Consider the following 23,343-nt stretch of genomic DNA (forward strand, 5'->3'; position numbering starts at 1 on the left):
TCCACCCTTCTGGCCTCCCAGAGTGCTAAGATTATAGGCGTGAGCTGCGCCTGACCTAGTTTCTAACTTTTTTACTTTGTATATGCATGCTCCCAAATCCCTAATAAAAGGCCTTGAGTATTCTGCTTGAGATAGCACCTGTTCACTTGGCCAGGGGCTAACACAGTGTCCTCTCTCACTGGTCAAAACACTGTGCGTGTAAATTTCGCAGCACCTTCTCTCCCTTTGTCTGCCAGATCCTGGTTGGTCCATATCCAGCCACATTCCAGCCACATCCCCTAAGCCAATATTGATCAGTTTATGTATCTTTTCCAGAGATATTTAATGATAAATACACAAATATACACACACACTTCTCCCTTTTTACACAAGTGGGTTAAGCTTCCACTTTTCTGTGCCTTATTAGTTTCACGCAACAATAGGTCTAGGATACTTTCCGTATCAGTAGATAAAGAATAGCCTCAGTCTCTTTTATAGCTGTGAAGAATGCTTGAATACACAGAAATGATTGTTTTATTTATTTATTTTTTATTTTTATTTTTTTTGCAGTTTTTGGCCTGGGCTGGGTTTGAACCCTATGGGGCCGGTGCCCTACTCCTTGAGCCACAGGCGCCGCCCTTTTATTTTTTTTAATTTCAAAGCAGGTCTTAATAAATAACTTTGTGCAAATGTCAGTTCAAATACTTTTGAATCCATTTGTAGGATAATTCTAAAAAACAAGATAGCTGGGTCATACAGTCAGGCATGCTGTCTCATGCCTGTAATCCTAGCACTCTGAGAGGCTGAGCTATGAGGATTTCTTGAGCTCAGACCAACCTAAGTAAGAATGAGACCACATCTCTACAAAAAAATCAGCTGCAAGTGGCTGTGTGTGCCTGTACTCCCAGTTACTCAGAAGGCCGAGGTAGGAAGATTGCTTGAACCCAAAAGTTAGAGGGTGCAGTGAACTATCATGACAATGACTTCACTTCAGTTTAGCTAGGATGATAGAGTCAGACTCCATCTCCCCCACGAAAAGAATTGCTGGGTCAAAAGGTATGTGAATTTGTAGTTTTTCAAGTTATAGTCGCCTATGGACTGCTTGACCTCACGAGTTTGAGACCAGCCTGAGCAAAAAGCGAGACCCCCATCTCTACTAAAAATAGAAGAACTGAGGCAAGAAGATTGCTTTTTTCCCTAATTAACTTAACTAAAATCTTATTTCTTCCCCCAAGTAATCAGCTCTTGGATTACATATTTAATTCTACCATTTTTTCCCCTCAGTAGCTTATATTATTATCTTTCTCTTCTTTTCATTCTGATTTTGTGGTTTTATTTTGCTGATCTTTGATTTCATTCATTTCATTCATTTGGATGCTTACTTCATTTGTTTTTATTCCTTCTTATTAGTTTAGCTGTTTTATGATTTGCTTATCTGCATATGAGGATATGACCTAGTTTGGAATATTTGTTGAGCCAGATTCTGGGATATGTTTGTGTCAGCATGACCTGGAACATATGCAATTTAAGGTCTGCTTAAAACCCAAAATCATTTAAGTGGGCAGTGATAGGCTGGTTAAACTTAGGGCTTGACGTAACTTTGTTCTGCTTTGACAAGGACAGCCAGGTCCTGAACTTCATGCAATCTTTCTGCACTCTGACTTGCTCGCTCCATCTCAGACCCAAACTCCCCTCATATGCCTAACCACAGACTCAAACTTGTTGTCTTATACTTCCTGTTTTATTTGACATTATTCATTAAGTTCAAGACTCCTCTTCACAGTGTGACTATGCTACTTCTTCTTTCTGCAGCCGGCTGGCTCATGACTTCTGCATGTAAAAATGTTGCTCTGCCACCCTTCCCTGAGATTTTTCTGTCTTATTTGGAGTGTCGCTCTACTGCCACTGTCTTCCTTAAAAAAATCATGCCTTGCTAAGGTCCAGACTTGCATTTTTGCTTTGACGCAAGGAGAGTGTGAAATACACTTTGATTCCTAGAACTCCACTGATTTTTGGATTATAATTTTGCTACCAGTGACTTCTGCATATTAAAAATAGTATAACATTTTTACTTATGCAGTTAGTTTTTGGAATCCCACAGTATAATCCCTAGCTGCTTTAAACAAATCCAGGTCAATATTCCTGTTATTACAATATGTTATTAAAGTATTTGTTTTTTAATTTTTTGCTTTATTTCTTACTATGATTTTTATCATTATGTATTTGTAATTTAATGTAATATCTTTAAGGTAAGTGTAGAAGAGAATTTCAGAAAATTTCTGTCATCTTTCCAAACTTGTAATAAAAGTATTTCAAATATGTTTTCTCTGAATCCTGCTTCAGGAGTATCATATATGTTTGATATGTAATGTTTTTATAATATTATCATTACCAATATTATAAAATTATAATTTTAATTTTAATAAAGTTAAATTAATGTTAAATTTTTTTTTTTTTTTGGTACCGCCCTTGGGTAGAGTGCCGTGGCGGCACACGGCTCACAGCAACCTCTAACTCTTGGGCTTACGCGATTCTCTTGCCTCAGCCTCCCGAGCAGCTGGGACTACAGGCGCCCGCCACAAAGCCCGGCTATTTTTTTGTTGCAGTTTGGCCAGGGCTGAGTTTGAACCTGCCACCCTCGGCATATGGGGCCAGCGCCCTACTCACTGAGCCACAGGCGCCGCCCTAAATTTTTAACAAAATTAAATTAATGTTAAATTTGGATATTATAAAATTATAATATTATTTATACTATTATAAAATTATAATTTTAAATTATACTTTTATATTAAATTTATAATTATAATTTTATGATATAATTTATAATTATAATTTCATAATATAATTTATAATTATAATTTTATAATATTATAATTATAATTTTATAATATTTTATAATATTATAATTTATAATTATAATTTTATAATAATATTATAATTTTATATTATCCAAATTTCATTTGGATTTTCTCCTTGGCCCAAGAGCTGTTTAATCCAAGATATTTTATTTTCAAGTTTGGTTTCCTTGCTATGTTATTACCTTCTAATTTTACTTCATGACTACTAGAGATGATTGTATTGTTTTATCTTTTCAAGATGTATTGAGGTTTCCTTTTTGATTGGGAATATAAAAAGATATGATGTATTCTCTGTTTTCAGAATCACAGAATTTGACATATATCGATGAGCTCTACCTCATTAATTAAAAGTTCACTCTGTCCTTATTTGTATTTTGTACATTTTAGTTGTCACGAACAGAGAGGAATGAATTAGAGTATACCACTAATGTGTTTCTCTCTACTCTTGTGTGTAGACTTTAATTTTTGCTTTATGGACTGTGCTTATACTGATGCCAGGTTATTTGTAAATAAATATTCATAACTATTATTTCTCCAAATTACAACCTCCAGCATACAAGGTGTCCTTGTCTTATTTAATGCTTTTGCCCCTCAATCTTAGTCATATTTGAAATCAAGATCACGACAATTTTTGTTTGGATTAGCCTAGTACAAATTTGCCCCTTTATTTTTTTTTTTTTCTTTTCTTTTGTCATCCTTCTGAATCTCTTAGTTTTAGAGAGATTGTATTTACTGCATTGAATTTGATCTATGGGTCCTATCTGACTTTTTTCTTTTTTGCTGGATGAATTAAACTCACCTACAATTACACAAATTTTTATATGAATGATATGTTTGGTTATTATTTTCTCATGCTTATTTCATGTTATTATCTATGTTTTCAAGGTTAAAAATAATTTCTTTCTGGGCAGCGCCTGTGGCTCAGTTGGTAAGGCGCCGGCCCCATATACCGAGGGTGGCGGGTTCAAACCCGGCCCCGGCCAAACTGCAACCAAAAAATAGCCGGGCATTGTGGTGGGTGCCTGTAGTCCCAGCTACTCGGGAGGCTGAGGCAAGAGAATTGCTTAAGCTCAGGAGTTGGAGGTTGCTGTGAGCTGTGTGAGGCCACGGCACTCTACCGAGGGCCAGAAAGTGAGACTCTGTCTCTACAAAAAATAATAATAATAATAATTTCTTTCTTTCTTTTTTTTTTTGAGGCAGAGTCTCATTTTGTCACTCTTGGTAGAGTGCTGCGGCATCACAGCTCACAGCAATCTCTAACTCTTGGGTTTAAACGATTCTCTTGCCTCAGCCTCCCAAGTAGCTGAGACTAAATGTAAAAATAATTTCTTATGTGAGAAATTCTGCATATGTGTTTCATCTGATAATTTTGAATGTTTGTATTTTTTTGTTTAGTGTCTAATCTTCTTCTTCTTCTTTTTTTTTTTGCAGTTTTTGGCTGGGGCTGGGTTTGAACCTGCCACCTCCAGCATATGGGATCAGCGCCCTACCCCTCTGAGCCACAGGTGCTGCCCCTTCTTTTTTTTTAGAGACAGTCTCATCTTGTCACCCTCGGTAGAGTGCTGTGGTGTCACAGCTCACAGCAACCTCTAGTTCTTGGGCTTAGGCAATTCTCTTGCCTCAGCCTCCCAAGTAGCTGGGATTACAGGCACTCACCACAACGCTTGGCTGTTGTTATGTTGCAATTTGGCTGGACCCGGCTTTGAACCCGCCACCTTTGGTATATGGGGCCAGCGTCCTACTCACTGAGCCACAGGAGCCACTCCCTTTTTTTTTGAATCTCACTCTGTTCCCTGGGTGGAGTACCATGGCATCCTGGCTCACAGCAATCTCAAACTCTTGGGCTCATGTTTGAGTCAGTAGAGATAGGGTCTCTGAAGGGGCACAGTCCCCTGCACCCTTGTAAGATGAATCAGTCTCATTTGTGCTCCTTGAGGTACGAGGCCCTGAGAAGGAACATTTTCAGTACTTGGACTAGATGTGAGTTTTGGGGGATATTCTCCCCTAGCTTACATAAGCAGCTTTGCTGAAAAATGCAGGCAGTCATGCCGTAAAGGAAAGAATGTGCCGCAGGGCCCCCGGCAAGTCATAGCTGGAGACAGATCATCTGCCTGGGGCAATGGACTTTATCCCCTACCTCTATTTATACAAAACTTTCAGTTAGTATATAGGGAAGTGGTTTATCTCCAGACAAGACATTCTTAGTTTAAAAAGCCGTGTACATACTTGGCTGTATTAACGCTGATAAGGAATCTTTTTTTTTTTTTTTTTTTTTTGGTTTTTTGGCCAGGGCTGGGTTTGAACTCACCACCTCTGGCATATGGGACCGGCGCCCTACTCCTTGAGCCACAGGCGCCACCCGCTGATAAGGAATCTTAATGACAGTTTTGTTACCTTTTGTCTTCTTCCTTATTCTTGGATTATTTTTATCTGATGGGTTTGGGTATATAAGAAAGTATATTGCTGACAAGTGATTGCTGATGTGCCTGAGCGAGCAACAACCATCCCCTTTAAAATCATTCATTTCGGGCGGCGCCTGTGGCTCAGTAGGTAAAGCGCCGGCCAAACTGCAACCAAAAAATAGCCGGGCGTTGTGGCGGGCGCCTGTAGTCCCAGCTACTCGGGAGGCTGAGGCAAGAGAATCGCGTAAGCCCAGGAGTTGGAGGTTGCTGTGAGCTGTGTGAGGCCACGGCACTCTACCGAGGGCCATAAAGTGAGACTCTGTCTCTACAAAAAAAATAAATAAATAAAAAATCATTTATTTCGTCTGCAGTGCTGCCTCTGCCTCATCGACCAGTAGCCAGTGGACAGCAGCAGGTCTCTCTTTTGCTCAGGCTGGTCTCCAACTCCTGAGCTCCAGCGATCCAGCAACCCCGGCCTCCCAGAGTGCTAGGATTACTGGCTTGAGATACTGCACCCAGCCATGTCTAATTTTCTTTAAAATATTTTCAATGACCTATTCTGAACAAAAATAATATTAGTAATTTTCCTCTTCTTTCCACCTCCCTTTCTGTCCACAACCTCCCAGTTTTAATTATGTTTCTTAATGTTTATCTTTGTTGTGTTTAATAAAAAGAATTCCTCTATTTGTTTTAGTTTTTGTCCTACTTACGCACAGTCCTTATGCTGCTGTCTTTTTCTACCTTATACCTTCTAGTCATCTCTAGTTTGATAAAATGTATTTACTGGCAGATTCTTAAGTGAGTTAGAAGAGAAATGTATTAATAACTGGGGTGATGGAACCAGGAGTCAAACACTCATGTAGTTAAGTTGTCCTTTATTACCAAGATTCACAACCCCAGGAAGATAAGGAAATTGTTCTCAAAGCCTGCCTGGCTTTAAGAGATGTTTTTTCTTTTTTTTTGTAGAGACAGAGTCTCACTGTACCGCCCTCGGGTAGAGTGCCGTGTGCCGTCACACGGCTCACAGCAACCTCTATCTCTTGGGCTTACGCGATTCTCTTGCCTCAGCCTCCCGAGCAGCTGGGACTACAGGCGCCCGCCACAACGCCCGGCTATTTTTTTGTTCTTGTTGCAGTTTGGCCGGGGCTGGGTTTGAACCCGCCACCCTTGGTATATGGGGCCGGCGCCCTACTCACTGAGCCACAGGCGCCGCCCTATATTGCTTCTTATTTTGTAGAGAGAAAATACATTTTCTCATTTTACCTCCCCCAATAGGACAAATGCTAACTTTCTCATGTTCAAATCTTTTTTTTTTTTGGAGTTTTGGGTGAGGCTGGGTTTGAACCTGCCACCTCCGGCACATGGGGCTGGTGCCTTACTCCTTTGAGCCACAGGCACTGCCCCTCATGTTCAAATCTTTTTTTTTTTTTTTTTTTTGGTAGAGACAGAGTCTCACTGTACCGCCCTCGGGTAGAGTGCCGTGGCGTCACACGGCTCACAGTAACCTCTAACTCTTGGGCTTACACGATTCTCTTGCCTCAGCCTCCCGAGCAGCTGGGACTACAGGCGCCCGCCACAACACCCGGCTATTTTGTTGTTGTTGTTGTTGTTGCAGTTTGGCCGGGGCTGGGTTTGAACCCGCCGCCCTCGGCATATGGGGCCGGCGCCCTACTCACTGAGCCACAGGCGCCGCCCTCATGTTCAAATCTTAAGTTCTGTTACAGTCTTTTTTTTTTTTTTTGTAGAGACAGAGTCTCACTTTATGGCCCTCGGTAGAGTGCCGTGGCCTCACACAGCTCACAGCAACCTCCAACTTCTGGGCTTAAGCGATTCTCTTGCCTCAGCCTCCCGAGTAGCTGGGACTACAGGCGCCCGCCACAACGCCCGGCTAAAGTTCTGTTACAGTCTTAGAAATAGGCTCCCAAGTAGCCGGACTACAAGGACTGTAGGCCTCGCTCCAGATGCCTTTTGATCTCTCTACTGGGATATTTAAAACACTTCTCAAGCTTAACATTTCCTAAAGATAATTTTGTCTTTCCCCTTACAACTTTGCTCCTTCCGCATTTATTGCTCTCTTAGTTAATGAGGTCACATTGATTTTGTTGCTTTAGCCAAAAACCCATGGAACATTCCAATTGGTCTTCCTGATTTGTTCTTTGTTTCATTACAATTTACTCTGCAAAGACAGGGTACAAACAGTATGCAAAGGTAGGGTGAAAATAGTATGCAAAGCCATTATCTCCTCTTTATACTTTTCAATCTATAAGATATATTATGCTTATAATAGGGTATAGGCTTGGCGCCCGTAGCACAGTGGTTACAGTGCTGGCCACATGCACGGAGGCTGGCGGGTTCAAACCCGGGCTGGGCCAGCGAAACAACGACAACCGCAACAAAATATAGCTGGGTGTTGTGGCAGGCACCTGTAGTCCCAGCTACTTGGGAGGCTGAGGCAAGAGAATCGCTGAAGGGCAGTGCCTGTGGCTCAGTGAGTAGGGCGCCGGCCCCATATGCCGAGGGTGGCAGGTTCAAACCCAGCCCCTGCCAAACTACAACAGAAAAATAGCCGGGCGTTGTGGCGGACGCCTGTAGTCCCAGCTGCTCGGGAGGCTGAGGCAAGAGAATCACGTAAGCCTAAGAGTTGGAGGTTGCTGTGAGCCGTGTGACGCCAGGGCACTCTACCGAGGGCAGTACAGTGAGACTCTCTCTACAAAAAAAAAAAAAAAAGAGAGAATCGCTTAAGCCCAAGAATTAGAGGTTGCTGTGAGCTGTGGCACCATAGCACTCTACCGAGGGCAACATAGTGACACTCTGTCTCAAAAAATAAATAAATAAAATGTATTATAAAGTAAATATCCATGTATCCACACACACGGGTAGAGAAATGGATCAGAATATGCAAAAGAATGATGTTGGACTCTCTACCTCACACCATGTACAGAATTTACACAAAATGGACCAAACATCTAAATGTAAGAGCTAAACTATAAAACTCTTTAAAGAAAACACATGACAAATCTTTGTTTGTGGGTTAAGCAAAGCTTTCTTAAATATGACACCAAAAGCAGAAGCAACATGGTGGAAAAAATAGAGAAGTTGGATGTCACTAAAATTAAAACTTTTGTGCTGGCTCGGCACCTGTGGCTCAAGCAGCTAAGGTGTCAGCCACATACATCTGAGCTGGCGGGTTCAAATCTAGCCCGGGCCCACCAAACAACAATGATGGCTGCACCAAAAAATAGCTGGGCGTTGTGGTGGGCATCCCAGCTACTTGGGAGGCAGAGGCAAGGGAATCACTTGAGCCCAGGAGCTGGAGGTTGCTGTGAGCTGTGATGCCATAGCACTCTACCCAGGGCGACAGCTTGAGGCTCTGTCTCCAAAAAAAAAACCTTTTGTGCTTCAGGACCTCATAAGGCCTCTTTCTGCTCACATGTCCCTTTCTGTAGAGATAACCACAGCTCTGCGTGCGTGTGTGTGTGTGTGTGAGAGAGAGAGAGAGAGAGATTCCTTCTCTTGTATTTATTTATTTATTTTGAGACAGAGCTTCACTTTGTTGCTCCCAGTAGAGTGCCATGGTGTCATACTTCACAGCGACCACAGACTCTTGGACTCAAGTGATTCTCTTGCCTCAGCCTCCCAGGTAGTTGGGACTACAAGCGCCGGCCACAACGCCCAGCTATTTTTAGAGACAAGGTCTTGCTCTGGCTCAGGCTGGTCTCAAACCTGTGAGCTCAGGTAATCCACCTGCCTTGGCCTCCTAGAGTGCTGAGATTACAGGCATAAGCCACCATGCCTGGCTCTTGCTTTAGTTTTATTGAGGGTTTATCACATCTCTATAGTTTAGTTGGGCGGTGCCTATGGCTCAGTGAGTAGGGCACCGGCCCCATATACCAAGGATAGTGGGTTCAAACCCAGCCACTGCCGAACTGCAACAAAAAAATAGCCGGGCGTTGTGGTGGGCGCCTGTAGTCCCAGCTGCTCCGGAGGCTGAGGCAGGAGAATCACATAAGCCCAAGAGCTCGAGGTTGCTGTGAGCTGTGTGACACCACGGCACTCTACCGAGGGCAGTAAAGTGAGACTGTCTCTACAAAAAAAACACAATATAGTTTAGTTTTATCTATCTTGAAGTTACATAAATGGAATCTTATTGTGTATTTTTTGGTCACTTCCTTTTTTGTTCAATATAATATTTGTGAACTTCACCTATCCTTAGCATATAGCTGTAGTTTTGTGTAGAATTGTATAATATATTATCATAATTGATACCACGATTTATTACACTAGTTAGGATGTTTTTGGTTATTGTCAGTGCCACAATAAACATTCCAATACATGCCTTCTGATAATTACATGTAAGATTTCTCTAAGCTACATATCTAGAAGTATGTAGATATTGAACTATTTGATAAACTTGAAAATGGTTATAACCAATTTAACACAAGAAAGTGAGTTTCCATGTAATTGTCAAAGTTCCCTGGTATTGTCAGATTTTTTTTTTCCACTTCTACTTTTCTTTTAGAGATGAAGTCATGCTATGCTACCCAGGCAGGAGTCGGTAGCTATTCACAGGTGCCATCCTAGGTCACTGCAGCCTGGAACTCCTGGCTCAAGCCTTACTTCTGCCCCAGCCTCCAGAGTAGCCGGGACTACAGACATATGGCACAGTGCCTGGCACTTATGCAGCTTTTAACATGTGGTTTTAGCATCCATTTCCCTGGTTGACTAATGATATAGAACATTTTTCATGTGTCTATTAACTATTTGGATTTTCTCTTTGGGAAAGTGCCTCTCAAGTATTTTGTTAAATTTCCAATTGTGTTGTTTGTCCTTTATCATATGGATTTGTAAGAGTACTTTTTGAACTCTAGATACCCATCCTCTTTAGTTATTTGTATTATAAATATTTTTCCCAAGTTGATTTATTAAAAATGCATATCAGATTCTGTTATGATCTTTTTAAAGCCCTCCAATATCTCCTGATTCCACATAGCTGTAAAATATAAATCTCTATGATCCTCAAGGCCCTATATGGTCTTGTTCTTACCTAAATCTCTGTCTTTATCTCCTTCCTCTTGAAACATCAGCAACATCAGCTTTCTTTTGTTCCTTAATTATATGTATGAAATAGAATTGCACTTTCTTTTTTTTTTGGATTTTTTTGCCTTTTATTTTTATTTATTTATTTTTTTTATTGTTGGGGATTCATTGAGGGTACAATAAGCCAGTTACACTGATTGCAATTGTTAGGTAAAGTCCCTCTTGCAATCATGTCTTGCCCCCATAAAGTGTGACACACACTAAGGCCCCACCCCCCTCCCTCCATCCCTCTTTCTGCTTCCCCCCCCCATAACCTTAATTGTCATTAATTGTCCTCATATCAAGATTGAGTACATAGGATTCATGCTTCTCCATTCTTGTGATGCTTTACTAAGAATAATGTCTTCCACTTCCATCCGGGTTAATACGAAGGATGTAAAGTCTCCATTTTTTTTAATGGCTGAATAGTATTCCATGGTATACATATACCACAGCTTGTTAATCCATTCCTGGGTTGGTGGGCATTTAGGCTGTTTCCACATTTTGGCGATTGTAAATTGAGCTGCAATAAACAGTCTAGTACAAGTGTCCTTATGATAAAAGGATTTCTTTCCTTCTGGGTAGATGCCCAGTAATGGGATTGCAGGATCAAATGGGAGGTCTAGCTTGAGTGCTTTGAGGTTTCTCCATACTTCCTTCCAGAAGGGTTGTACTAGTTTGCAGTCCCACCAGCGGTGTAAAAGTGTTCCCTTCTCTCCACATCCATGCCAGCATCTGCAGTTTTGAGATTTTGTGATGTGGGCCATTCTCACTGGGGTTAGATGATATCTCAGGATTGTTTTGATTTGCATTTCTCTAATATATAGAGATGATGAACATTTTTTCATGTGTTTGTTAGCCATTCGTCTGTCATGTTTAGAGAAAGTTCTATTCATGTCTCTTGCCCATTGATATAAGGGATTGTTGGCTTTTTTCATGTGGATTAATTTGAGTTCTCTATAGATCCTGGTTATCAAGCTTTTGTCTGATTGAAAATATGCAAATATCCTTTCCCATTGTGTGGGTTGTCTCTTTGCTTTGGTTATTGTCTCCTTAGCTGTACAGAAGCTTTTCAGTTTAATGAAGTCCCATTTGTTTATTTTTGTTGTTGTTGCAATTGCCATGACAGTCTTCTTCATGAAGTCTTCCCCCAGGCCAATATCTTCCAGTGTTTTTCCTATGCTTTCTTGGAGGATTTTTATTGTTTCATGCCTTAAATTTAAGTCCTTTATCCATCTTGAATCAATTTTTGTGAGTGGGGAAAGGTGTGGGTCCAGTTTCAGTCTTTTACATGTAGACATCCAGTTCTCCCAACACCATTTATTGAATAGGGAGTCTTTCCCCCAAGGTAAGTTCTTGTTTGGTTTATCGAAGATTAGGTGGTTGTAAGATGTTAGTTTCATTTCTTGGTGTTCAATTCGATTCCAAGTGTCTATGTCTCTGTTTTTGTGCCAGTACCATGCTGTCTTGACCACTATGGCTTTGTAGTACAGACTAAAATCTGGTATGCTGATGCCCCCAGCTTTATTTTTGTTACTAAGAACTGCCTTAGCTATACGGGGTTTTTTCCGGTTCCATACAAAACGCAGAATCATTTTTTCCAAATCTTGAAAGTACGATGTAGGTACTTTGATAGGAATGGCATTGAATAGGTAGATTGCTTTGGGAAGTATAGACATTTTAACAATGTTGATTCTTCCCATCCATGAGCATGGTATGTTCTTCCATTTGTTAATATCCTCTGCTATTTCCTTTCTTAGGAGTTCATAGTTTTCTTTATAGAGGTCCTTCACCTCCTCCGTTAGGTATATTCCTAGGTATTTCATTTTCTTTGAAACTATGGTGAAGGGAGTTGTGTCCTTAATTAGCTTCTCATCTTGACTGTTATTGGTGTATACAAAGGCTACTGACTTGTGGACATTGATTTTATATCCTGAAACATTACTGTATTTTTTGATGACTTCTAGGAGTCTTGTGGTTGAGTCTTTGGGGTTCTCTAAGTATAAGATCATGTCATCAGCAAAGAGGGAGAGTTTGACCTCCTCTGCTCCCATTTGGATTCCCTTTATTTCCTTGTCTTGCCTAATTGTATTGGCTAGAACTTCCAGCACTATGTTGAATAGTAAAGGTGACAGAGGACAACCTTGTCTGGTTCCAGTTCTAAGAGGAAAAGCTTTCAGTTTTATTCCATTCAGTAAAATATTGGCTGTGGTTTTGTCATAGATAGCTTCAATCAGTTTTAGAAATGTGCCACCTATGCCTATACTCTTCAGTGTTCTAATTAGAAAAGGATGCTGGATTTTATCAAATGCTTTTTCTGCGTCTATTGAGAGGATCATGTGATCTTTATTTTTGCCTCTGTTAATATGGTGGATAATGTTTATGGACTTGCGTATGTTAAACCAGCCTTGCAGCCCTGAATTGCACTTTCTTTTGCACAACTTTGGACAAGTGTCAGTTCTTGGCAAGTGCTCACTTGTACCACTGTTTCTCTGCAGGAAGCTGAAAGGCACAGCTGCAGAGTTGTGGCTTGATAAAGCATTTTCTCAGAGTTGTGCAAGACCAGGAAAAAAAAATAACCTCAACTACAAAGGAGAAGAAAAAACTAACTTGTGTAATATCTTTTGTTAAAGCTCACATCCGATGGAAAATTACCAGCCTAAATAGTATGCCAGATGTCACACAAAAGGAGAATCATGTAAGTCTAGAAGAAGCCCTTCAGATGAGGGAAGGCCCCACCTAATCCCGGCTGCAGGTCTGTTAGAGGCCACACACGCTGAGTGTCTGGAAGTCTAGGAAAACTCTGCATTCCTGGGGGAAAAAAATCAATAGGAAATATCTCATCTGAAAACATAGATTATTTTTTCTATCTTTCATTGAAAGTTCTGCAATTAAGTTCTGTATTCTTTGTCGACAGATGAACAATGATTAAAGTTCCACTATGCAAATTCAGGTATTAGGTGGCCATGCAACAACAGAGGCATTGCAGTCCACACCCAACCGGAGCGATGAATCATGACCCAGTGAGTCAACAGTTCATGTGATTCATACCAAGTTTGTTTTGTCCCAAGGCATTTGCACTTACTTTTTTTTTTTTGAGACAGACTAGCTGTCGCCCTGGGTAGAGTGCCATAGCGTCACAGCACACAGCGACCTCCAACTCTTGGACTTACGCAAATCTTTTGCCTCAGCCTCCCAAGTAGCTGCGACTACAGGCGCCAGCCACAACGCCTGGCTATTTTTGGTTGTACTTGTCATTGTTGTTTGGCAGGCCCTGGCTGGATTCAAACCTGCCAGCTCCGGTGTATGTGGCAGGTGCCCTAGCAGCTTGAGCTACAGGCACCAAGCCCTTTTTTTTATTTTTTATATATTTATTTCTTTTTTTATAACAGCTTTAGGACAGGCACAGTGACTCACATCTTAATCCCAGCACTTTGGGAATCTGAAGCAGGAGGATCGCTTGAGCCCAAGAGTTTGAGACCAGCCTAGGCAACACACTGAGATGCTGTACAAAAAACTAGGGAAAAAAATTAGTTGGGCATGGTGGTGTGCACCTGTAGCCTCAGCTACTCAAGAAGCTGGGGGGTGGAGAGGATCACTTGAGGTCCCAGGAGTTGGAGGTTGTAGTAAACTATGCACTCCAGCCTGGGCAGCAGAAAGACCCTGTCTCTAAATAAATTTTAAAAACTAAACATGTAGCTATTTCTTCCTACTCCACACTGACCTTCTTCTGTCCTTGGAATGATAGCATGCACATTTGTGCTTTGGAGTGTTTCTCTTCCCTCTGTCTCCAGATCCCTGCATGGCTGGCTCCTTTTTAATCCTCCAATCTCAGCAAAAATGTCACAGCCTTAAGGTGCCTTCCTTGACCACCTGATTCTTTTTTTTTTTTTTTTTTTTTTTTTAATTTGGCCGGGGCTGGGTTTGAACCCGCCACCTCCGGCATATGGGACCGGCGCCCTACCCGCTGAGCCACAGGCGCCACCCGACCACCTGATTCTATCTCTCCTTCTGTCACTCTTGCTCTCTGTCTCGTCATGTTCTTTGTAGTCCTTAACTTCTCCGCACACTATTTGGTGTGGTTTTCTATCTCCCACGCTGGAATGCAAGCTCCTAGAGGACATACTTCTTCACCAATGTATCCCACCTGGTGCATAGTAGGTATCAAATATTTGTATGAGTGAATGACAGTTTGTGATATTTAATTACTTTATCTGAAAATCAGTGATCTGTGTATGAGTTAGTTATTATCCCATTTCTATCCTTCTCTACTCTGCTCTGGACTCTGAGAAGCGGATCTTTATTGACCACATAAACTGGGATCCTTCGACTATAACTTCTGGTTGGGCTGAAGCAGTCGTAGGCACCAGCAGGAGATTTAAAGGGGAATGGAGAATGGGGTTAGAGAATTTTTTTTTTTTTGAGACAGAGTCTCAACTTTGTCACCCTCAGTAGAGCGCTGTGACATCATAGCTTACAGCATTCTCAAACTCTTGAGTCCAAGCTATCCTCCTGCCTCAGTCTCCTAAGCAGCTTAGACTACAGGCGCCCACCATAACGCCCAGATATTTTTAGAGACAGGGTGTCACTCTTGCTTGGGCTGGTCTCGAACTCCCAAGCTCAAGCAATCCACCTACCTTGGCCTCCCAGAGTGCTAAGATTACAGGCCTGAGTCACTGTGCCCCGCCTAGGGGTTAGAGAATTCTTGTAGTTCCTTTCCTGCTTGGTTGCGGCAGGCTGGCCAGGTCCCTTATCAAACCAAAAGTCACAGAGCTTCTTTTAGGGGCTTCTACCTGTGGCCACTTTCCCAAGGTTTGGAAACTGCCCCTATCTTTGTCCTTTCAGGACTAGGAAGGGTAAGGGTTTCCTGCTGTTGCAGCCCTCTGGTATTGAACCACCCTACCCTTGCTTTCCCCTAACTGTGCCCACATCTCTGTAAACAGCACTTTTATTGGTATCTCCTTGCTTATCCTGTTTGAACTGGCCCATGGATTACCTGCTTGGATCCTGAGTCATACACTGTGCCTCTCAAACTCTTGAGATTTTGAAAGACACAGGTCTATTGCCTAGAAACAAATTAAAATAGGTGTTGTTAACCGACAGGAAATGTTAACAAGTCATAAGAATCCATGAGGGTGGGGCGGCACCTGTGGCTCAGTGAGTAGGACGCCGGCCCCATATGCCGAGGGTGGCGGGTTCAAACCCAGCCCCGGCCAAACTGCAACCAAAAAATAGCTGGGCGTTGTGGCGGGCGCCTGTGGTCCCAGCTGCTCGGGAGGCTGAGGCAAGAGAATCGCGTAAGCCCAAGAGTTAGAGGTTGCTGTGAGCCGTGTGACGCCACGGCACTCTACCCGAGGGCGGTACAGTGAGACTCTGTCTCTACAAAAAAAAAAAAAAAAAAGAATCCATGAGGGTGAGCAATTAGGAGTATGACAATAAGAGTTATGAAAAGAAACTAAATTAAAAAAAGCATGTGTTATTTTCTCAAAAGGACATGTTAAGGGCGTGCCTTAAAAGAACCTACACACGGCAGGGGCTCATCTGGCTTAGTTCCATTCCATTTGTGTGATGCACACACACATATACAGAGGGCACCAAAAGTGTACACACGTTTTAAGAAAGGAAAGAACTTTTGTAATACTCAATATATACCAATAACAAAAGATGAATACAGGGCCGCGCCTGTGGCTCAAAGGAATGGGATGCTGGCCCCGTATGCAGGAGGTGGTGGGTTCAAGTACAGCCCCGGCCAAAAAAAAAAAAAAAAATGAATACAAATCACATTGCGCACCTCTTGTAATTGCAGAAGTCAAATGTGACTTGAGTACTGCTAATTTTTTAATTTTTTTTTTGAGACAAGAGTCTCTATGCTCTGGCTAGAGTGCTGTAGCATTATAGGTCACAGCAACCTCAAAACTCTTGGGGTCAAGTGATCCTCCTGCCTCAGCCTCCAGAATACCTGGGACTATAGGCACCCATCACAATACTGGCTAATTTTTCTATTAATTTTCTAAAAATTTTTCTAATTTTTCTTGTGCAGGCTGGTCTTGAACTCCTAAGCTCAGGCAATCCACCCACCTCCTAGGGTGTCAGGATTACAGGGTGTGAGCCACCACACCCAGCCAAGTATTATACATTTAATATAGATTTTTCCTTTCTTCTTCTTTTATTTTTTGTCAAGGTAACAAAGAAAGATTTTATCTAGGAAGAGCAAAGAGAAAGTTTAGAGCACTTCCAAGAGAGTTGGAAGTGGGTCCCTCTCACGAAGGACAGAAGGTTAGAGAGAAACTGGAAATAAAACTGGAGTGGCACAGTGTGGATAGAGAACAAAAGTAACTTACACAAGTTTCAGGGTAGCAGAGAGAGATTTTATTTAGGAAGAACAAAGAGAAAGTTGAGAGCACTTTTAAAGAGAGTTGGAAATGGGCCCCTCTCATGAAGGAGAAGAGGCGAGAGAGTTTTTTCCTTTCTTAAAATGTGTGTATGTTTTTTGACACCCTGTGTATATATTATATATTAAATCATTTTATTTTTTATAATATGGGGCCATATGCATTTCATATATCACGTTATGAATTAAAAGCATAAAATAAGCAACTTTGCCTATTATTCTTTTTTTTTTTTTTTTTGCAGTTTTTGGCCAGGACTGGGTTTGAACCCACCATCTCCGGTGTATGGGGCTGGTGTCCTACTCCTTTGAGCCACAGGCGCCTCTCCTTTGCCTATTATTCTTATACAACCTACTCTTACCCTTAAGTCACAAACTATTACAAAGTTTACTTTGTATGGCCCCTACAGACCTCTTGCCCTTAGCCTGGGCCACAAGTCACTTGTGACAGTCCAGAAAACACTTCCGTTCCTAATGTCCTTCCAGTCTAAGATACACCATGACCAGCAGGAACCCATTAAAAGTCTTGATAAACAGGAAATCTGAAAAGCTGCGTTTCCAGAGATAAGCCACAAAAATAAGATCATCCTGTTTTCTTTACCAGAAGACAGGAACATCTTGTTCTTATCCAGTCTGAATTAACTGCCATATCTAAGCTATAAATATCTGCCATTTTATCTGAGCTATAAATTCTTCTTATTCTGTTTGATGGGCCACTACTTCTGAAAGCTCAATTACCTTGAACTACTAATGAAAATGTTTCTCTGTGCTCATATTTGTGTCTGAAAAAAAAATTTCTTTTTTCCCCCCAGAATCTCACTCTGTCACTCCAGGCTAGAATACAGTGGCATCATCATAGGTCACTTTAGCCTCAATCTACTAGGTTCAAGCGATCCTCCTGCCTCAACCTCCCCAATAGCTGGGACTACAAGTGTGCGCTGAGGTGTATGCTCAGATGCCCACCTAATTTTTCTATTTTTAGTAGAGATGGGGGTCTTGCTCTTGCTCAGGATGGTCTCAAAGTCCTGAGTTCTAGGTATCTCGCGTTCCTCCCACCTTAGCCTCTTAGAGTGCTAAGATTGCAGGTTGGGCCATTGTGCTTGGCATGAATTTTATTTTGACACAGACTTCCTGAACAGTCAGTGGTTGGAACTGATTTCTCTGGGAAGTGCCGAGGTTGAGTGTACCCAGGGCCGGCTTTGTGCACGAGTGACCTGTGCAGTTGCATGGGCCGGTTTCAGACTCTGCTAGCCCCATTTTGAATTCTTTTTTTTGAGACAGAGTCGAGTCTCACTATATCACCCTCAGTAGAGTGCTGTGTAGTCACAGCTCACAGCAACCTCAAACTCTTGGGCTTAAGTGATTCTCTTGCCTCAGCCACCCAAGTAGCTAGGACTACAGGCACCTGTCACAACCCCCAGCTATTTTTTGGTTGTGGTTGTCATTGTTGTTTAGCAGGCCTGGGCTGGGTTCAAACCCGCCAGCCCCCAGTGGCGCTCTAACCACTGAGTACCAAAGCTGAGCCACCTATCTTGAATTCTTAATCAGCTTTTAAAAAGCAAGCTATAGAGCAGTGCCCATAGCTCAGTGGGTAGGGTGCCGGCCACATACACTGAGGCTGGCAGGTTGGAACCCGGCCTGGGCCAGCTAAGACAGCAATGACAACTGCAACAACAACAACAACAAAATAGGCAGGCGTTGTGGCTGGCGCCTGTGGTCCCAGCTGCTTGGGAGGCTGAGGCAAGAGAGTTGCTTAAGCCCAAGTGTTTGAAGTTGCTGTGAGCTGTGACATCACAGCACTCTACCCAGGGCAACAGCTTGAGACTCTGTCTCAAAAATAAATAAATAAATAAATGAAAGCGAGCTATATGCTGGTCCTAGAGATACCACAAACCTCTCCTGGGTACCCAAATAGTCAAGGACTATAGACTATGGTCTTTGGAGTCTGACAGACCTTTTTATTTAGGAAAGCTCTCACCTTCATCAATAAAATAGCATAATACCTCAGATTTGTTTTATAATCACATGAGATCATGTATTTGCCATATTCGATACCTAGAAACTCCATAAATAAAAGTTCTAAGACTCGGCTCGGAGACTCATGCCTGTAATCCTAGCAATCTGGGAGGCCAAGGCAGATGGATTGCCTGAGCTCACAAGTTCAAGGCCAGCCTGAGCTACAGTGAGACCTCTTCTCTAAAGATAGCTGGGTGTTGTGGTGGATGCCTTTAGTCCCAGCTATTTAGGAGGCTGAAGCAAGAGAATCACTTGAGCCCAAGAGTTGGAGGTTGCTGTGAGCTGTGACGCCTCAGCACTCTACGTAGGACAACAAAGTAAGACTCTGTCTCAAAAAACAATGTAATAATAATAATAGTTCCCATTTACCTGTCCCATTTACCTTCTCTGAAGTTAAATATACCCTTGAGCAACACTTCTCAGTATGGGTCTGAATAGAAGAAGCAATTCATTTCCATTAGCATTTTTTGTGAGTGAGAGCTGAGGTGCTGATACCGGAAGGTCAGGCTGCATCCTCCACCAATGACTGACCCCCAGGGACCTTCTTATTGTTAAATCACTTTCAACTCTTGACCTTAGCTTACTTGACCTCTGTGTAGCATGTGACAATTTTGATTACTTGTTTATCTTCCATAGCGCCCAACTCCCTGGGGCTTTTTTCTCACTTCTAGCTACTCTTCAGTGTCAACTGCCAGCCAATAAATGTGTCCTCAGTATCTCTCCAAGGACTTGTGTTATTGTTGTTCTCTGCATGTGTGAGTTCATTAAGTTCCTTTACCTTCAATTTTCACCTATAGGCCGGTGACTCCTGCTACAAATATGTAACTGTAAGGGTGTTTTGAGCATAAGAAACAGAAAATGTAACTGCACTGTTTTTATCAACAACAAAGATACTGAATTACGAAACAGAAAGTAGAGAGGAGGGGTGGTGCTCTGGCATGTTCAATCAGGAGCTCGACTGTTTTTCTGTAATTCTCATACTCTGCCTTCCTAAATTTAACCTCATGTAACAGGGTAATGTTGAGAAAGAAAAGTGTTATTTCAAAGCATTGTTGTAAGTTTGAGGGAGCTTCTTTTCCAGAAACCTCCAGCAGATCTTTTCCCTTTTCTTAGCCCCAAATGGGTACCGTGCCGATGTACCCATTCTTTTTCTTTTCCTTTTTTTTTTTTTTTGACAGAGACTTTGACTTTGTTGCCCCTGGTAGAGTGCCGCGGTGTCATAGCTCACAGAAAACTCAAACTCTTGGGTTCAAGTGATCCTCTTGCCTCAGCCTCCCAAGTAGCTGGGACTACAAGCGCCCACCACTCCTGGCTAGTTTTTTAGAGCTAGGATCTCGCTCGTGCGCAGGCTGGTCTCGAACTCGTGAGCTCAAGCAATCCATCTTCCTGGGCCTCCCAGAGTGCTGAGATTACAGGCATGAGACACTGCATCCGGCCTTACACATGCCTGTTCTTGAAAAATTAAAAGTACAGTGTCTAAAATAAAGTTTTATTGGAATACAACCCTGCCCATTCATACTGACTATGTCTGATTTTGAGCTACAAGTTGAGTAGCTGTAACCAAGCTAGAATGGCCTGTGCAACCTAAAATATTTGGTTCTGTCGAGCTAAAAAGACAACAGAGAAAGATTTCTCCAAAGATAATGATTTTATTCAGGAGTGAGAAAAAGAATCATAAGCCACAATGTCAAGCTAAGACATGCCATAGGTGCACCAGGAGAGGGAAAGGAAGGAGTAAGCTTCTACTGGAAAAAAGAAATGTAAGTTCAATGTAAGCTGCTTGGAAACAAAGCTCATTGGTTCTGGAGGCTGAAAACAAGCATCAGTTTTGGCGGGAGTTCATTGGTGGAGGTGCTGCTGCTGGGCAAGTGTCTTGCCAGAGCACCTGATCTGAATTGCTACAGTCTTAAAGTATGTCTAGCAATAAATCTAGTCATAGAAATAAGTACATATGTCCAAAATGAGCAATTCGTGCAAAGCATGGGATGTGTTAAGGATGTGAAGCAATACGTTGTGGGGTATTTTTTTGTTGTTTTTTGTAGAAACAGAGTCTCATTTTATCGCTCTCGGTAGAGTGCGTGGCGTCACACAGCTCACAGCAACCTCCAACTCCTGGGCTTAGGCAATTCTCTTGCCTCAGCCAGCCTCCCGAGTAGCTGGGACAACAGGCATTGTTTTTTATGCTTAAAGTTCTTATCACAGCATGAGATCCCCTCCTTCATGGTCTCTGGACTACAAATTTCTGTGTCTGACAAGAGTATTTCTCTTGATAAGTGTAACTTTCATAGAAAGTTTGCCAACCCCTGCTCTATGCTTACCACTCATCACTCTCCAGGGTGGCTAAACCCAACCATCTGCAGTCCCTTAACAGACTGCCTTTACCTCTCTGACCTGTATTCCACTCCCCTCCTGTGCTCCCACAAACCCCATTTTAGCACTTAACAGTTATTCGAATTGTCCTTTTTCTTCTCTGGTGCACGTGTTCACTACTGAATCCTCAGCAGCCAGCACAAATCCCCTCATTCAGTGCTCTATAAATGTACGGTGATTGAATGAGCAGCATCCTGAACGGATGTATAAGATTGAGTTCCAACTTTCAAAGAGCTTACAAAGGCAAGTTAAACATAGGAACAAGTTAATCTACAAGTTTAAGTTACAATGAAAACGCATTAAAAAATCAGCAAGTACTGGGCTGCACCTGTGGCTCAAAGGAGTAGGGTGCTGGCCCCACATATGGGAGGTGGCGGGTTCAAACCCAGCCCTGGCCCAAAAAAAAAAAAAAAAATTAGCAAATACCAAAAACAGATTATTCCAGGGAAAGGTGCCCCTTCTTCAGAATTCTTTCGGTCTTGGGCAGCGCCTGTGGCTCAAAGGGTTAGGGCGCTGGCCCCATATGCCGGAGGTGGTGGGTTCAAACCCAGCCCCGGCCAAAAACTGCAAAAAAAAAAAAAAAGAATTCTTTCTGATCTGAATACAGGTTCCTTCTCCCCCATGATGAACTTTTTTCTGAGCTTATGTATTGGCATGGAGTGTCTTCATCTATAAAATAAGGCGGAATAATTCGGACTTCGCAGAATTAAGATGAATATAATTATCAAAATAAAGCATGGAAACACAAGCTCAGCGCGCGCTTCATTAAACGTGTTCAATTCTTGGATCCTCTAAAATGCAGTTTAATGTTGAGTCCATATCCACCGGGATCTCCAGTATGCGCCCCAAGCGTGTAGCCCAGGACCCAATGAATCCCTTTAGTGGGAGCAGCGACTTCTCTGCAGTCCCATAGTCAGGGGAGAGAACTCGGCTCGCGGCTTCGCAGCCGTGCAGCGCGCAGGAAAGGCGCTAGCCTGAAACTGCCCGGAGCCCAGGTGGGAGACACCGCCCTCCGGATAGAACTATAACTCCCGTCGTGCTTCGCTCGATCTTAGGGCTTCTATACAATGTATCGCACCCAGTCTCTGCAGCACGGTCCTCAGTGACTCCGCCCCAACGGGGCTCTCTTGCGTCCTTATGTAGCTCGGGGCGTGGCTACGCCCCAAACACCGGAACTATCCGTTTGACGACACGAAAACTTACGCGTCACGCGAGGGGTAGGAGTTGCTGGACGGTCCCTGGCTGCTTCTGGAGGTCCTGGGACCGCGGAAGAAGCTTCCGAGGGCTGCCGCGATGCCTCGCCCGCGGCGGGTCAGTCAGCTTCTGGATCTGTGAGTCCACCCTGTCCCGCCTTCCCTTTGCGCCGTCCCGACACCCTCCAAAAGGCCAGGCCCCGCGCTGCTCTTCTCCCCGCCCCTTTCCCATCTCCCGACCAGTGAGGAGGCCCGAATTGTGTCTCCATCCCTGGGTCGCCTCTACGCTGAGGACAGTTGTGCAGAATGGGCTGCTGGACGGCCTTGCCCCTCCGTCCTCTTCCCTGGGCGATCCCCGGCGACCGTCCAGTTCTTCAGTCAGCCTTGACAGCTCGGCGCCCTGGTGGCCTGTCTCTGACAGTAGCTCAAAAGCCGTAGTAGAACCAAACAAAACACTAGATGGGGCTCTCAGAAGCCTTCAGTAAAATTCCACCCAGATACGGTACGTGGGATAAATACTCAGTCTTTGAGGCAACGGGGGTTAAGAACGCGGATTCCTTATTGAAACTGCTGGGTTCTGCTGCAGTCTCTGCCATTTACCAGCCACGTGACCACGGACGGGTAACAACCTCTCCCAAATGCCTGAGTGCCTTATCTCTAAAATTAGTATGATAAGAGTTCCTTTCTCATGGAGCTGTCTTGAGGGATAAATTTAACACAGATTTTAGAAAGAGCCTAGCAAATAATAAACTTCACTACGTGTTAATATTTCATGCCAGAAATTATGCTGGAAACTGTAGTTACACGGGTAATTATCTCTCTCCAGGAGCTTTCAGTCCACTAATATTGCCACGTGAGAAACACATCACAAAGCCAAGGAGAACAATCCCCTCAATCTATTGAAGGCTTTCTAAAACAATGGAATTTGGTGTTTTACCTTATATCTCACGAACTCCTGGCCCAAAGTCCATACTTTTCATAACAGAGAAATCAGTTGGTTCTCCCTTAAAGTTAGACTTGTGTAGAGTATTGAGAAAAAAAGATCTTGCTTTGGTTTTTGA

General features: G+C 42.8%; 1 protein-coding gene across 9 annotated transcripts in view; it reads left to right on the plus strand.

The window, feature by feature from the left end:
- Nucleotides 1-23,343, plus strand: part of AMN1 (antagonist of mitotic exit network 1 homolog) — a 145,535-nt gene that overhangs the window by 90,978 nt on the left and 31,214 nt on the right. Inside the window, exon 1 of one of the 9 annotated variants that reach the window (XM_053554212.1) lies at nucleotides 22,074-22,400. The exons of 6 other annotated variants lie outside the window; for them this stretch is intronic. Coding sequence is in view for 1 of the 3 variants with exons in the window: in XM_053554208.1 (XP_053410183.1) it covers nucleotides 22,383-22,420 (38 nt within the window). In the remaining 2 variants the exon portion in view is untranslated. Of the gene's footprint in view, nucleotides 1-22,073; nucleotides 22,421-22,478; nucleotides 22,785-23,343 lie in introns of those variants that run through there. 2 more of the 9 variants (XM_053554208.1, XM_053554210.1) reach the window with 2 other exon arrangements.

This window comes from Nycticebus coucang, chromosome 12 (assembly GCF_027406575.1).
Source record: "Nycticebus coucang isolate mNycCou1 chromosome 12, mNycCou1.pri, whole genome shotgun sequence".
NCBI classification, from domain to species: domain Eukaryota; kingdom Metazoa; phylum Chordata; class Mammalia; order Primates; family Lorisidae; genus Nycticebus; species Nycticebus coucang.